This window comes from Chelon labrosus (genome assembly GCF_963514085.1).
Source record: "Chelon labrosus genome assembly, chromosome: 17".
Lineage (NCBI taxonomy): Eukaryota > Metazoa > Chordata > Actinopteri > Mugiliformes > Mugilidae > Chelon > Chelon labrosus.
This window is the reverse complement of record NC_140350.1, coordinates 4,029,945-4,044,774: the sequence shown is the minus strand read 5'-3', so window position 1 is coordinate 4,044,774 and position 14,830 is coordinate 4,029,945. Positions and strand designations below refer to the sequence as shown.

Genomic DNA, 14,830 nt, shown 5'->3' with positions numbered 1-14,830 from the left:
TCCAAGAATATTGTTTAAATTTAGCATTAATGTAAATATGTGCAGGTTGCTACAGTTTTTGGATCTGTGCGTGCTCCAATTTTCATTGGCACGCACATGTTCAGGTTTCCCTGCGGAGCATCCCGATAGGAACACAGCAGCTGTTCAGATACTGTGTGCTTTCCCTAAGAGGAGAACTCTGTGTCCTGAAGTTGAGTTTATTAATGACGCCAAGCCAGATGTAGTGCTGGAAAATCTTCCCTCAGGCTCGGGAGACTCTTGCAAATGATATAAAACTGTACCAAAAAATGTCCGTACACAAAGGGGTAAGCTGCTTATAAATTATATTTTCAGGAGGTATAAACGGCATTAGACAGGAAAGTAGTAACAGTCTGGTCACACAAACGTGTCGTAACAAAATTTGGCAGTTTGACCATCATGAAAAAGACAGTGTAAACAGAGTTGCATGCAGGATCACAATGAATGTACTTTTCACAATAATTTGTTCACTTATACCAATATCCTTATGCGTGAGTTTGGGATATGCTGATATTATGTTCTCGCAAGAGTAGAAAATGTCCGTTTTTAATGCACAATGTGGATCAACTAGTTAAAGGTTGTAGCTACAATGGTTTTAAGATGTAATGTTTAGTTCAAAGTCAAGCAGGAAAGAGAACAGAAGATACAACGTAGATTAGTAGACAATGTAGATTTGGCATATGACCGCCAACTCATGGGGACATGCATGCAATCTGTCATTTCATCTTCTTGGTTATTGACTTAGGGACAGGAGCTGGAGTGTATCCCAGCATGCTCTGGGCTTAAAAATCAACAGTCCATCACAGCTTTAACAGTCTCTGTGAGGATTGATTGTCACAATTATATTTACAGCAAACCATCAGTTGAGGAATTAATTAATTGCAACCCTAGAAAATGTCACCAGATGCAAACGTTAGTGAAAAGATGATGAAACAACCCCAGTTGCTAATTTCATATCTTTGAAAATGAAAGAAAATAAAACATTTACCGACGTACTGCCAGATTTTATATACATGTATGAACTAGTTTGGTTTAAAAACAAACAAAAAAAAAAGTATAATAGTACAACACAGACAAAATTAGCTCATAAGTTAATCAATAAAAACATGGGATATTAAAAAAATAATTCTAGTCCACAAAGAGTAGACCATTGACCTTCACAGTGATGGCTGTATATTCCTGAGGTTGGAGCCTCCACAGAGATCTTGATCTCTTACTTGAAAACATCAGCTCTGGTAAAACCAGTACCCATGTTTTACTGGAGATGTGGATCCTCAGTTTGTTCACAGTGAATAAAATCTGATGACCTGAGCTTCTGTGCACTAATCAGGTATCAGCACTGGACGGCAGGTTAGTGTCCTGTATCCAAGTCCCTCATGTACTCCTGAAGTGCCTGCAGCCTTGCATCGATCTCCGACAGCTCAGCGCCTGTATCCATAGAGCTTTCTGGAATTTTAATGAATTGACAATTAACCATTATATGGTGGCATGGTTTATCTTTTTCTTTTTTTCCAAATATACTTTGCAGAAAAACAAAATGTGGAAGACATTCATGAATTACCTTTGTCTTTGATTCTCTGTGTTGGTGTACTGCATAACGGCTTCCTGATCAAAAGGCCTCCTCTGGACTGGAGACAGACATTACACATTAAAAGGATAATACCAGTGATATTCTGTGTTTACTTACTGACAACAACAACCAACAAAAATTTAACCAAGTAACAAGTTCTGCCTGTATATTATAGCTGAGGTTTCATAAAACTGCCTGGTGGCATTTCTTTTTCCCATTATGATTTAATTATGCATATGTAGTCTATTTTAAGTCAGTGTTGCTCATGCCATCCTGTTGCCTCAAATACTGACTTGTATCAAATTTCCAAATGAATGGAAGCTGGAAAATGCCCCCAACAAAAGCACTATTTACCACTACAGTGTCTATTTGGGACCTATCTGTGAAGCTTATTTGTGAGGTTTCACATCATTAAATGGAATGTGAGCCACTGACCGTCAAAGAATGTGACGACACTGACATAGAGTCTAGCACACTGATGGTTTTGGTATTTTTGTGAGACCACAGCCTTATTCTTCAAATAAACAAATTAATTACTCACCGCATTGGGTCCATTGTACATCTGCTTTCTTCCTCTGTAAACACATGAAATAGACATCAAAACAACTGACTACAAGGACAGAGACTAAACAGAATCTATCAAGGTTCATTTTCATCACCTAAACAGAGTTCTAGCCATTTCATCCATGTCCACTAATGAGCTTTCAGAGGAGTTCCTGCTCCCTCTTCGTTCCACAGACAAACTCCTGCCTCTGCTACCAGACCGGGCCCCCTGAGGGTAGGCGTCTCTGGAGCGTGAACGGCCTCTCTCGGGGACAGTGGGCGATGTCAGCATGTCCCTTCGCACCTTCCTCAATCTGACACAGAAAACACGTGACTGTTTATCCCAGCAGCTCCAGCAAAAATGCAGGTGTACTGTCAAAGAGGTAAATGGTAAAATAATGGAAACCAACTTTTTGAATTCTGCTTCTTTCAGTCTGCGTTGTCTGTCCTGAATGTAAGCTGTTGGGTCAAAGCGAGGTACCCGTGATCCTGTAAGACAGTAGGTGTCAATACCGAACTTTAAACTCATCATCCCTCAGTTGTAGAAACATGGATGTAAGCTGACACTTAAGTTTTAGAATCCGTAGAGGTATCATGAGCAGAAATAATACCTGTGGGAGAAGGTGACGGCCGGGGTATACGAGCACGTGGTCCTGAGGAGTCCGCTCTTCTTCCTCTTTCTACCGACAGTCTGTCCTCCATCCGTTCTCTAGATCCAGAGCGAGCTCTGACCGTCCCATATCCCGAACTTCTCTCACGGGATAAAGAACGGTAAACTTCTCCATCAACTCGAGAACTGATGTGAGCAGACACAGGAGTCACTCTACTGTAGATGCACAAAGAGATTTGAACTCAGTGGGTAAATATAATCCAGCCTTCAAATGTTTTGTTCACAATTAGTGTAAATGAAAGAGAGAGAGAAAGTAAAGATATAGTACACGCTTAGATTGTCTAACCCTCTCCGTAGTAACGCCAGTTCATTGGTGAGACTCTTGACACGAACACGAAGTGCACACTCTGACGCTTTCAGCTCCTCCAACTAGACAGAAAAGAAGGAAAGTGTTAAAATCTGCGTAACACAGGAAACAGAAGAAATATTTCCAGAAGAGTTTCACCTGTTCAATTAGGAGTCGCTGCTCCTGGCATCGCTTGCTCGTAGATCGTTGAGTTTTGGCTCTCTCCTTGACCAGCTGCTCCTCCAGTGTCCTCACCACATCTCTTAACCTCCAGTCCTCTCGTCCAGGTGTTGAACTGCTTCCACTCATCTGCAGTTGCTCCAGAACCTTAGACATGGACGCCTTCTCTTCTTTCACCAGAGCCAGCCTTGAAAACAGCAGAAAACTTCAATAAAAGGTCCCATATCTCTTGATATTGGTCATAATGAAAGGTATTAAATGCAACTTACTCTGCTCGTAGTCGCTGTATTTCTAAATCGGTTGAATTGTTAACTCCATGAGAGGTGAGAGTGCTAAGTTCAGCCCTTAGGGCTCTGATTTCCTTCTGAAGGGCAGCTGGGTCAGGCTTTCCCACATAGGGCAGTGGTAAAGGGTAGTGTATCCTACACAAACAAAACAATCAGAAAATCAAGACAACTGCAAAACTCACTTAAAATCTGTAGCCAAAAGAGGGCATCATCTAACAACATTATCTCACATGAATACTGTATGTGACACTACAAACCTGTCAAACTCCACAGTGTAAATGAGGATCAGATATCTTTTGGCAGTGAGAGCAGATGACTGCTGATGGCTGCGAGGACGACTAACCACTCCAGCTTTTCTGTTACGCAGCAGCTCCAAGTCAGCATAGGTCAAGAGGTCAAGTGTAACGGAATCACTCGTCTGCAGAGAAAGCTCTAGTTAAAAATATCAATGCCATAAACTTGGGTTAAAAAAAGAGACATAAAATACTGTAATGATAATAGCCAATAACTCTTCAGGCCCTTTTCCTCCAGGCCTTCATATTTATTAAAATAAGAAAGGGAAAAAGACAGCTCGGGATAACATTTCTCATTCAAGTGGAAACATTGAACTCGAATGAATGAGTCTCTTCCTCAGCTCACACAGCCTCAAGCAAATCTTTCAGTTCAAATCTGTCTATTGACTTTGTATGCATTTTTTCCAACCTCGTTCTAAAATGTTTTCTGAATTATGCACTTTCAGACATACCTTTCTAACAGCTGATTCCAACATGCTACAGAAAATAGGAAACTGCTTGAAGTTGCCAGTTTTGCGAGTGAGATCTTCAATGTCTGGAAAGGAAGGAGAATAACACTGTAGCAGAAACAGTTCGTCTCTGTGAAGACATTAAATCTATGATAGATGTATATCACTTACATGCTGGATCAAACTCCCCCCTCCACTGGTCTGCTGTCATTGAGTCTGAGATTTCCACTATCAGCAAGCCCTTGTCCACCTCTATCTTCACAGAAAACTCCACTCCTCGAAATACAATATCCTCCATAAGCTCAGAGCCCTCCTCCATCGCTCTGGGTCTGTTTTGGAGAAATAAAGTATTATCACAATTAGTAACAATAGGAATCCACCTTTACAGTAACAGAGCTTGGTATGATTTATGGACAATTTCGTGCATTTAAATGGCTAGTATATCATAAGACTACATTTGGACACCGATGCCTGAAGCAAGATCTAAAGCCTCATCCTGATCTTATTCAGACTTCTTGTCATAAAGCAGGACCATCAAGATTACATAACATGTCTTGTTGAATATGAACAGATCTCAGTTTCATTCACTATTCTGATTAGAGAGTATAAAAGAAATCTCAGCAGAGACAACTGCAATCTCTCTAAATCCATCATAACCTGATTACACATTTTGTGGGCTTTCATGTTTGTTAGTGGGTTTCTGGCCCGGACAGAAACCACCCTGGAGCCAAATAAGATGTAGAAAGGGCAACTCTGATGTGCATTTGTGCATGAGTGATGCACAACAGGATTGTTATTGGAAAGTGTAGACACGCTCTGTACTTAATTTAGATGAATGTATGCAAATTTGTATTCATATTAGCATTAAAAAAAACATCCAGACACACTGAAGACTTTTTCCAGTTAGTTAACATTATAGCCAATGAAGAAAATGATCAGTGTCTGCTATCTTGTATTTAGCTAAAGAGATCACAGCTCTGGTTTGAGTTAACAGACACTTGTCTTAGGAGAGTTATCTTATCATTATTACTCCGTTATTACTCAGATTTCCATCCTTGGCCACTCAGCATGTTATTATCTACACACACCACTGGGAGCGCTAGAGAACACATCCCCCCATTTCAAAAGGTGTCATCATTTTTAGTCCAAAAAGTTCTGCTTGATGAGTCGTTATCGTATATCAGAAACACTGCAAAGCTATTCGGTCACGTTTTACGCGGTAAGTTGCTAATTTTGTCAATTTTGTGGTATGTTATAGTGCAGTTAGATTTCACGCTTGACTTCACTTTCTCCCGTGCAGAGACATGAAATCTGTGTTAACCTCATCCTTCACTGCTACTTTATCCTACAGAAAACGTACACGGCAGGGTACTGTTTATTTAGCTAGGGCACAAGAATAAGTTTGAAAGTCGACTCCATGCAAATAATAAGCAGGTTATTCCTAAATATGATCGTGTCTTATCTCCCCCTCCTCTCAAGAGGTCAGCTAGCGAGAGTTAACATCTTCGCTGTGGTTAACTGACCGTCGTTAGCTACGGTTAGCTAGCACGGACATTGCCAACTTATTTCGGTCGAGTCGCAGCCAGCTGTCTGTTAATTTTATTATTAAGAGTACGAACAAACGCCGAACAAACGCCAAACAAACACGGGTTACGGTTACCTTTGGTTGTATTAATGGTCCTCAATGTGGTAAGCTGTCAACACTTAGCTAGCCGTTGGAAAAACATCGCGGCGGGTTAGCTTGGTGAAGTAAATGAAACAGCTAGCCCACTGACGGGTGGTGCTCACAAGTCCCAAACAATTTGTAAGCCTCCGGCACCGTGGAGACAGGAGCGGTTCAACAACCGGGAACCGTTAAATTCTTCTTCGCCACTCTGCTCCGCGTCGCCGCCTCTTCCTCTGCCTAAATTTGACGGAGGCTCGGTGCCTCTCAGGCGTGTCGCTGCCCTCCACAGGTATCGAACAGACACTGCCGTCACATCAATGCCAGAGTACAGTGCTGGCTGTGAATGTAAAAGCTCCATTATAGGAGAGTTATCTTTATTAACACTGTTTAATTTGAGGCAGAAATATACGTATGTGTTATAAACATGCAAACTATATAAACTATACTATTTACAAGTAAAAATACTCAAATATATTATGATAATTTTAACAGATTTATAACAAAGAAGAATTGTTAAATATCACATTATTTCAGTCTGGAAATGTGCAATATGTTCTCCTAACTAACCTTGATTATTCTGTATGATCTGCAGCTAAAAATAAAATCTTCAGTTTCTTCAAAACAGCTAGATATGCATCTACTTAATGTGATGTGAAGAACAGATTCATGTGGCGGTGCTACCACTTCTTTTTTCATGTGTAGAAGTTACCCCCACTACACAGTTTATCAGGTACACCAGCGGAAATGAATCGATTGTAATGTATAGCAATCCTGCACTAAATATTATCTTCATGAAGGTAATGGTATTCACTGTTAGTTTCAAATAACTGATTTGAGATCCGCTGATTCATGTGTGTTTTTATTTTAGGAGGCTGTGGTTTGTAGTACTGTTGAATTGTACTGTGTTGTATCGACACGTGTTTCTATTATTTTGACCACCCTGTTTTAGTCAGTGGGTTAGACTAAATAACAGAAACACTTCTGTGTTTTATTCAGTCCAGTTTAACGGCACCACGAACGAAATCCTCCAAAATTATCATCCAGATGCTTATAACAGTCATGAACAGGGATTTAGTGCAAGACTGTTATATTCAAATACATTCTTTTTTTTTTTTTTTTTTTTCCTAATGTACTTTAACAAACTGTCTTGTATGTGTATAGGGTGTATAAATGTAGTCAGATTTTACACCAGTCAAAAAATCATTATGTTTTCAGAAACATTTCAAAAATGGGACAAATGTCTATGTGGACGTTGTGTCTAATGTGTCCAACCTTCCAGTGTTTGGTTAAGTAGTCGATATTAGTTTTCAGTAAAAGCAAGTGGTTCCTGTTAATGTTTGATAAACCCGACCTCTACACGTCTTCATTTAATCTTTGGGATGAGCTGTATCCATGGAGACGTTGTTCACCCATGAATTGAGTGATCGAGTCTGAAGTCTGATGCTGCCGGTGTCAAAAGACGCTGAAAAAACCACAGACAGCACAGGAGTGTGACCTGGAGGGTGTGCGCGTGCCAAAGAATGACTGACTAAGGTTTTTTCGGTCCTCTTAAGCAGAACTCTGTTTGGAAGAAGGAAAAAACGTCTGTGGGACTTCATCTCGCCATCCTATGACTCCAAAAAATACTCAGCACTGGCTACAAGTGGTCGGACATGCAGGTTTGTTTTACTGGTTTCGCTGTTCTTTCATTTGGCTCCTCAGAGACTGTAGTTCTGGTGAAATATCAGCAATATAATCGTATTTTTTTGTTTTGTTTTTGTGGATCCTGTCCCCGGAGTTTACTTTTTCTTGCTTATTTCTACAGGGAGCTTTCATGTTGGGGATTATGGCACACTCCTGAAGAGGTTTTGTGAGGGTGAGCAACAATGCTACCTCAAGCTAATGGAGGACATTTTGAAGCCCTTTGTTCCTGTCTACCATGGTGTAGTGCAGCACGGCAAGGAGGATTACAACATGATGGATAACTTGCTGACCCATTTCGACATGCCTTCCATCATGGACTGCAAAATGGGCAGCCGGTAAATTTTAATGAGTCTATTAAATGCAATTAATAAATTTACTTTCATGCAAATTTGAAGCGAGATGTGTACTGCATAGCTCAGCACTAAATAGATTACTGTCTTCTACAGCACATACCTCGAGGAAGAGCTGCTCCTGGCCCGAGAACGGCCTCAGCCTCGTAATGATATGTTTGAAAAGATGGTAGCTGTGGACCCAGACGCCCCAACGGTCCAGGAAAGAGCCCAGCAGGGAGTGCTGAAAACTAGGTACATGCAGTGGAGGGAGACGCTCAGCTCCACAGCAACTCTTGGGTTCCGTATTGAAGGATTCAGGGTAAGCAAAGACATCAAAGATGGTCATGTTAGGTCTGTGATTCATCTTCATTTATACGGTGTAAATGCTGTTAGATTGACAAAGTGTCATTCATTGTTTGCAGCAATAAATATCTATTTTCATTGTCTAATAGCAATATCTGTAGCTATTAGACAATGTGTAATTTTTTTATGTGTGCCTTTCTTCTGTAGAAAGGAAACGGAGAATGTCACACAAACTTCAAAAGGACTAAAAGCAGGGAACAAGTGGTGGAAGCTCTTGACAGCTTCATTGAGTCCAAGACACATATTGTGGTGAGTGTGACCTTAACTGACTAACATTTATTTATTTGTTTTATGTATTAAACCTGTATCTTTTCCTTCAGTGGGGCTATCTGAGACGATTGAAACAGTTACGACAGGTCCTGGAGTCATCAGACTTCTTCAGAACACATGAGGTTAGCTTTTGTCATCTTTTTTGATCATCACTGTAGCAGCTGTAAATAGGAGTTTGAAAAGGTCAAGGAAGCTAACACAGCTCTTGCTCCACAAGAGAATTATATTGATGATGTGTATTTGCTGGTTATTGTTGGCGAGCTTTGGTATAAAGTATATAAGACATTTGGATTAACTTTTTTCTAACTGAAATGTCCCTGCAGGTTGTTGGCAGTTCCTTACTGTTTGTACATGACTGGACAGGCAAAACAGGAGTGTGGATGATTGACTTTGGAAAGACAGTGACCTTGCCACCACCCCTTACCTTAGACCACCGTACCCCATGGGTGGAGGGCAATCGAGAGGACGGCTACCTGTGGGGTCTGGACAACCTCACTGACATACTAGCCAGCATGGTATCACTGACTGAATGACACTCCAAACACATGAGGAAATTTACTATCAGCCATTCCTTCAGCACTGATGCTAAATGACAGTACATGGACTAGCGTGTGGTGTCAGGATTTTAGGAATTAACGGGAAATTCATTAATAATCAGAGTAAAAAGGCTTTTTTAAATATATAACATACGGTTGTTACACTACCAACAAATACTGCAATATTTAATTGACAGCATTTGTGTTATTGAATTAATACTTTCCAGAACCGATTTTTTTTTTTTCAACAAATCAGACCCATAAATCCACTTGGAGAAACATTAATGATTCTTTTTAGCCTTATACAGTGAATCAAATGTAACTGATGATTAAACTTACCTTCACCTGCCTAAATATAAACTCAAAGTTTGCAGCAGATGTCTGACCTTACTGTCTTGAGATGACCTGCTTACTATTTCAGGAAACACATGGCTTTACCAATTATAAGCTAAAAATAGTGACATCCTCTCTGGTTTGAGACGATCAGTTTCAGTGACTCACTATCAAATGGTGCTAAGACTACAATCCGAAAGTGGATAGTTATTTTTTGCATTTATTAATCTCTTTGTTTTATTATTAGCATTATTAGATCATTATCAAGGAAATGGAAATGATTCCATAATTCATGCGTTGGACATTGGATTACATTTTACTCCTCATGCATCATTAGGGACATTTTTGTCCATTGGGCAAATTTGTCCTATTCAACTGGCCATCATTTTGGCTGTGTTAGTGCATGTGGCACAATGTTTTTGTAACAAAGTCTCTCTCTACGCAAAATTTGAAAAAAAAAAATATAATAATCTAATAGGTCAACAGAACACTGAAAAAAAATCTTCTACCCTCTTGAGTCATTAAGGACAAAAATGTGATGAGCTTAGCGTTATAATGGCAGTCCAAGACTGAAAAATATGCCCCAGCCTCCCAACATTAGTTTTATGGAAAATAACTCATTATTTGTGTTTTGTTTTTTGTAAAAAAAAAACAACAGCAGTGACTTTAAGTAATCAAACTGGAATTTAAAGGGTCAAAATGATTGAATTTTTGGTAGTTCTGAAGCAATTTAAGAGATTTATGCAGAACAAAAACAAAAAAATATTATTCAGTTAAGTTTTTATAGCATTTTTTTGGATGTGGACATTTTTGTCCTTAATGACTCAAGAGGGTAATAAATTAAACTGATGCATGAGGGTTGAAACCCTTTACCACCTCTGTGGAAATCAATGTCATGTTAGGTGATAATTTCATTAGACTCAAATATACACAATGGTAATAACTAGGTTTTTTCTTGTGACCTTTATACATGCGGTGATCGATGGGATTATTTTTTTGAATTGAAGTTTATGTTTTTTTCAGTCACACTTTCAAACATGTTCTAATAATCTTTGGATTTTGAATGAACTTTTAGCTGTGCTAGTGACTTGGCTTTATGGATGCCATCTGTTGGTTGGTCAGTCTACAACTTTTGCCTAGACTAAAATATCTCAAAATCTACTGGATGACTTGGTCCAAGATTTTACACAAACATTGGATTGCCATGAAGCTTGTTGTCATCCGGGCCCATAAGCAGGTCAAAATTTAAGCTTGCCTGATCCCTGCCATAGTGATGTCATTCCACTCAGTCCTTTCTGTTTACAGCAAATGATCAAATGTTAGCATGTTAAAATTAGACAGTCAATATGATGACAGTCATTATACCGGCTAAACATTAGCATTTAAGGATGCAGTCTTTAGTATTCTACAAATCAAAATTTAGGGCCACACACAACAGCTGTAGATTAACATTATTTTCCATTGTTGTCCATGTGAAGTACATTGTAGTATTTCTTTTATTAATTGAAAGACTAGTGAATAGTAGTGATTTTAAGCTATTAGCCAAATTTCAGGGTAGTTTGATATCAATGTATCCAAAAGAAAAGCTGAAACAGGGACAACTGAACCGAGTAGCTTCATTGCTTCTGGTGAGGAGTTGTGGTTAAAATAGGAACATCTGTAAAAACTAGCATGACTGGGGTCTGTTGATGACCAGCTACTTACCTGTAATTGGAGGAATTGATATAAATCAAAAGGTCTTTTACACACCAACTTGTAAGTCTTATTATTGTTTAGGTTTTTATTCACTTGCAAGATTTGATAGGATTTCTACTGTTTTGGGACCATTTGAAACATCAGAGTGTAATTGCTGCTTTTCTGCCTTCATGCATGACAAGGCAGATGTGCCGTCTGTCCTCCACACCTGTACGCTGCTCTCATTCAGCCATCAGTCGGCAGGCAGAGGGAACCCCTGCCCTTACCTGCAGCACCAGACAAGATTAAAGGGATGAACAGACAGAGAAACTGGTGGTCATTCTCAACAAATCCTCCCACACAGTCTGCCGCAACAACAAAAAGCCTTCTCAGTTGTGTTAAAGTGAGAGGGACAAATTTCCCCACTCAGATTTATTCCACTATTCTGGTTAGCATCTGCTGACATTGCTCCAATGTTTTTGCCACTGCTAAACATTAATTCAACGGTATACTTAACCAGGAGAACTTAATTGGTGGTGCATGATTGGTTGGTGTAATAGTGATTACATTAGTAATTACTTAAATCAAACGTTTTGTCAGTTGTAGGTAAATTGAGGCGTGATGAAGGCTTAAAAAGAAGGATGGCGTTTTTTAAAACGATAAAGATAACTGCTCCAATCAGGGTGTGCTCAAAAGAGGCGGGGGTGTGGGCAGGGTATGGTGATGTCAGTGTGACAGATGAAACATCAGACAGCCTCTTGGTTTGCACGAAAAAAAAAAAAAAAAAAACTCAAGAGGCAGCCTCTCGCTGGTCATTGTTCAGCAGATCCATGTAATGAGCACAAGCAGACCAGCAGCGCTCAGGGAGTGGACACTGCAGTCAGCGAGACCAGGTACTGTGTGGTTTATTACTTTAAACTTTGACTATTCGAAGAATAAACTGCTACTGACTGATACATATGTATTTATATTTAATCCTTTCTTATTACAACATCTTATAGATTCAACTAATGGTTAAGATGTTTTCAGGCAGAGTTTTTGTTTTAATATGTGGAAAAAATTAAGCATACAGAGTAATGCAAAATAAAATACTTTAAACAACATGCTTCTAATATACATCTGTTCAATTCAATTTGTTCCAGGCTATATCCCCTTCAGATGTGTAATTTTGTGCTGCCCGTAAAACATACAGTGAGCGTGTGAGTTGGTAGAGGTCGTGCATGTTGTTGCAGTGGTGTGCCTGCGCTGCTGCCGTGCTCATGGCTCAGAGGAGAGCTGCAGGTGGCTGCTGCTGCCCCAGAGCACCCATGAACGAAGACAACGCTCGTTTCTGCCTGCTGGCCGGCCTCATCTTTCTCTACTTACTGTGCGGGGCAGCCATCTTCTCAGCCTTGGAGTACCCGTTTGAGCTGCGCGCCCGTCTTCTCTGGAAACAGCAGCTGGACAACTTCACCAGGAGGTACAGGGTCAACCTGGGTGCACTGCACACTCTGCTGCGGCAGTATGAGGAGGCAAACGGAGCCGGGATCAGAGTGGACACTTTGAGGCCACGCTGGGACTTTTCTGGAGCTTTCTACTTTGTGGGCACAGTGGTTTCCACTATTGGTAAGTCTTCAGTTTTAAAATGTTTTATAGAAATTAATTTTTCCCAGATGATTGTCTAGACGTCATATGCTGCTCACGGGACACCAACTGTTTAAATGCACAGTGCTCCGTGACCATTCATTTTGTGTTTGTTCTCTCTAGGCTTTGGGATGACTACTCCAACGACTATAGCCGGGAAAATATTCTTAATCTTCTATGGGCTCATCGGCTGTGCTGCCACCATCCTCTTCTTCAACCTCTTCCTGGAGAGGATCATCACAATGTTAGCATACATCATGCGCTGGTGTCATGAGCGACGCCTCAAGTTTGCTGGAGTTGGGGTTGTGTCAAGCAGGGAGGAGTCGTCTGGAGAGGAGGACAGCCTGGAAGGCTGGAAGCCGTCAGTCTATTGGGTGATGTTGATCTTGGGAGTGGCCTCTGTTGTGATTGCGTGCAGTGCCTCCACTCTGTACAGCTCCATGGAGAACTGGAGCTACGTGGACTCCCTCTACTTCTGCTTCGTGGCTTTCAGCACCATCGGCTTTGGGGACCTGGTGAGCAGTCAAAGAGAGAAGTATGAATCTCAGGAGGCCTACCGGCTCGGAAACTGCCTTTTCATTTTAATGGGAGTGTGTTGTATCTACTCACTTTTCAATGTCATCTCCATTGTCATCAAGCAAACTCTCAACTGGATCCTGGGTAAGCTGGTCTGCTCAGGGCAACACAAGCTCTGTTCCTGCTCCAAACCCTGCTGGTGGCTCTGCTGCCCCTGCCTCAAGAACAAAAATCACACCCAGAGGTGTCCGCCTACACACCTCCGATCAAAACGCATGAAACGCAACAAGGTGCAGCCCATCTCGTCCCACTGCCCTGCAGGAAGACACCGCTACACGGACGGCTCAGTGGAGACCGTGTGCGACAGTGAGACCGACGCTGGTGCGGTGGCTGAAGTATACGTGGGTCGGCGTCTGTCAGGAGAGATGATTTCTGTCAATGAGTTCATGGTGTCCAACAAGGTTTCTCTGGCTCTGCTACAGAAGCAGCTGAGTGAAACAGCTCACCAGGGTCCACGGCAGAGCTACGGCCATCAAAATGGATTCTCTGGTGGCGTGGGGGCCTTGGCAATTATGAATAATCGCCTGCAGGAGACCAGTGTGGATAGATAGCATCAGAGTAATATCTTAGCTGTTATTTAGAACATTGCTTTGTGTTTCCTATATTGTAGCCTTAATCCCATCTACTTCCTTATGAAGTGATTCTCTATAAAAATCAATCCTTTGTCCTCTCAATTTGAGAATTCTCAGAATAGAATAAATTGCTCTGTATTAGAATCTGTTTGGTATGAGCAGTTTATGCAGATAAAAGCAGACTTCCAGCACAGACACTGGACAGCAACTAATTGTTCACATTTTGCTCGGTGAGGAAAGATTAAAAAAGATGAATACAGTTGAAAGAATTCAACATCACTGTGAAGAAGGGGCTGATGTCCTGAAGTGATTGACTCATACAAAAGCAATCAGATGAAAGAAGCAGTAAAGGACCACTTAAAGAGGACTGCTGATTTAAGAATGCTGCGCATGCCCCCTGAGCTCCTCAACAGACATGGTTGTATGTGATTTGGTAGTCAATGTTAGGCGGACGTACAGACACTATAGCTGCAGTCTCCTCTTAGATAACCAGACATGGTTACATGTGAAATGTGTTAAACGTGACTAAATGTGATTTAAACCGAGCTTCTCAAACGCCCTGCAGGAGCTCACAAGCGCCAAGAAACAGACATTTTAATTTGTTGATTGCTCACATCTTTCGTCGTTGCATGTCATTGAAATTCATGAAAAGAGACGCGAGGTTTTCAATTGAGAACATCTAATCAAACCTGGCCCGTAGAGGACGTCCTTATGTCAACGAGTGCTTTGCAAATAGTCACAGGATTACATAGATGAGAGCGTAGAGAAAGATTTAGGCTCTCGTGGCTAGCCGGATGAGATCCATTACTATGCAAGAAGACCCGTTTTAATCCATTCTGTGTCGTTCTGTATCATGTATGTGGAGACAAAATCATCCATGTTGGTGCGGTGGTGCTTTTTATTTCT

General features: G+C 40.9%; 3 protein-coding genes across 5 annotated transcripts; 2 read left to right on the top strand and 1 right to left on the bottom strand.

The window, feature by feature from the left end:
- Positions 1-32: 32 nt before the first annotated feature.
- On the bottom strand, positions 33-6,329 carry ccdc61 (coiled-coil domain containing 61). Of its 2 annotated transcripts, none has more exons than XM_084565070.1 (13): positions 5,957-6,329; positions 4,468-4,625; positions 4,300-4,382; positions 3,812-3,972; positions 3,537-3,689; positions 3,247-3,454; positions 3,088-3,170; positions 2,743-2,927; positions 2,542-2,620; positions 2,248-2,445; positions 2,130-2,163; positions 1,580-1,646; positions 33-1,464 (listed from the first exon to the last, which is right to left on the bottom strand). In XM_084565070.1, exons 2-13 carry the CDS (start codon positions 4,613-4,615, stop codon positions 1,370-1,372), a joined length of 1,494 nt encoding a protein of 497 aa, XP_084421196.1. In that variant the 5' UTR covers positions 4,616-4,625; positions 5,957-6,329; the 3' UTR covers positions 33-1,369. The 2 variants fall into 2 exon arrangements, with proteins under 2 accessions (XP_084421196.1, XP_084421195.1); XM_084565069.1 differs by having other exon boundaries at positions 2,743-2,957; positions 5,957-6,328.
- On the top strand, positions 4,613-11,678 carry itpkca (inositol-trisphosphate 3-kinase Ca). Of its 2 annotated transcripts, XM_084565071.1 has the most exons (7): positions 4,613-5,515; positions 7,519-7,620; positions 7,767-7,980; positions 8,092-8,296; positions 8,488-8,589; positions 8,661-8,732; positions 8,934-11,678. In XM_084565071.1, the coding sequence occupies exons 1-7, from the start codon at positions 5,365-5,367 to the stop codon at positions 9,141-9,143; spliced, it is 1,056 nt and encodes a 351-aa protein (XP_084421197.1). In that variant the 5' UTR covers positions 4,613-5,364; the 3' UTR covers positions 9,144-11,678. The 2 variants fall into 2 exon arrangements, with proteins under 2 accessions (XP_084421197.1, XP_084421198.1); XM_084565072.1 differs by lacking the exon at positions 4,613-5,515 and having other exon boundaries at positions 7,212-7,620.
- A 695-nt stretch (positions 11,679-12,373) lies between these two features.
- Positions 12,374-13,961, top strand: kcnk12l (potassium channel, subfamily K, member 12 like; the record flags this gene model as incomplete). The annotated part of the gene is made up of 2 exons (XM_084564874.1): positions 12,374-12,758; positions 12,900-13,961. The coding sequence occupies 2 exons, from the start codon at positions 12,374-12,376 to the stop codon at positions 13,901-13,903; spliced, it is 1,389 nt and encodes a 462-aa protein (XP_084421000.1). The 3' UTR covers positions 13,904-13,961.
- Positions 13,962-14,830: the final 869 nt, after the last annotated feature.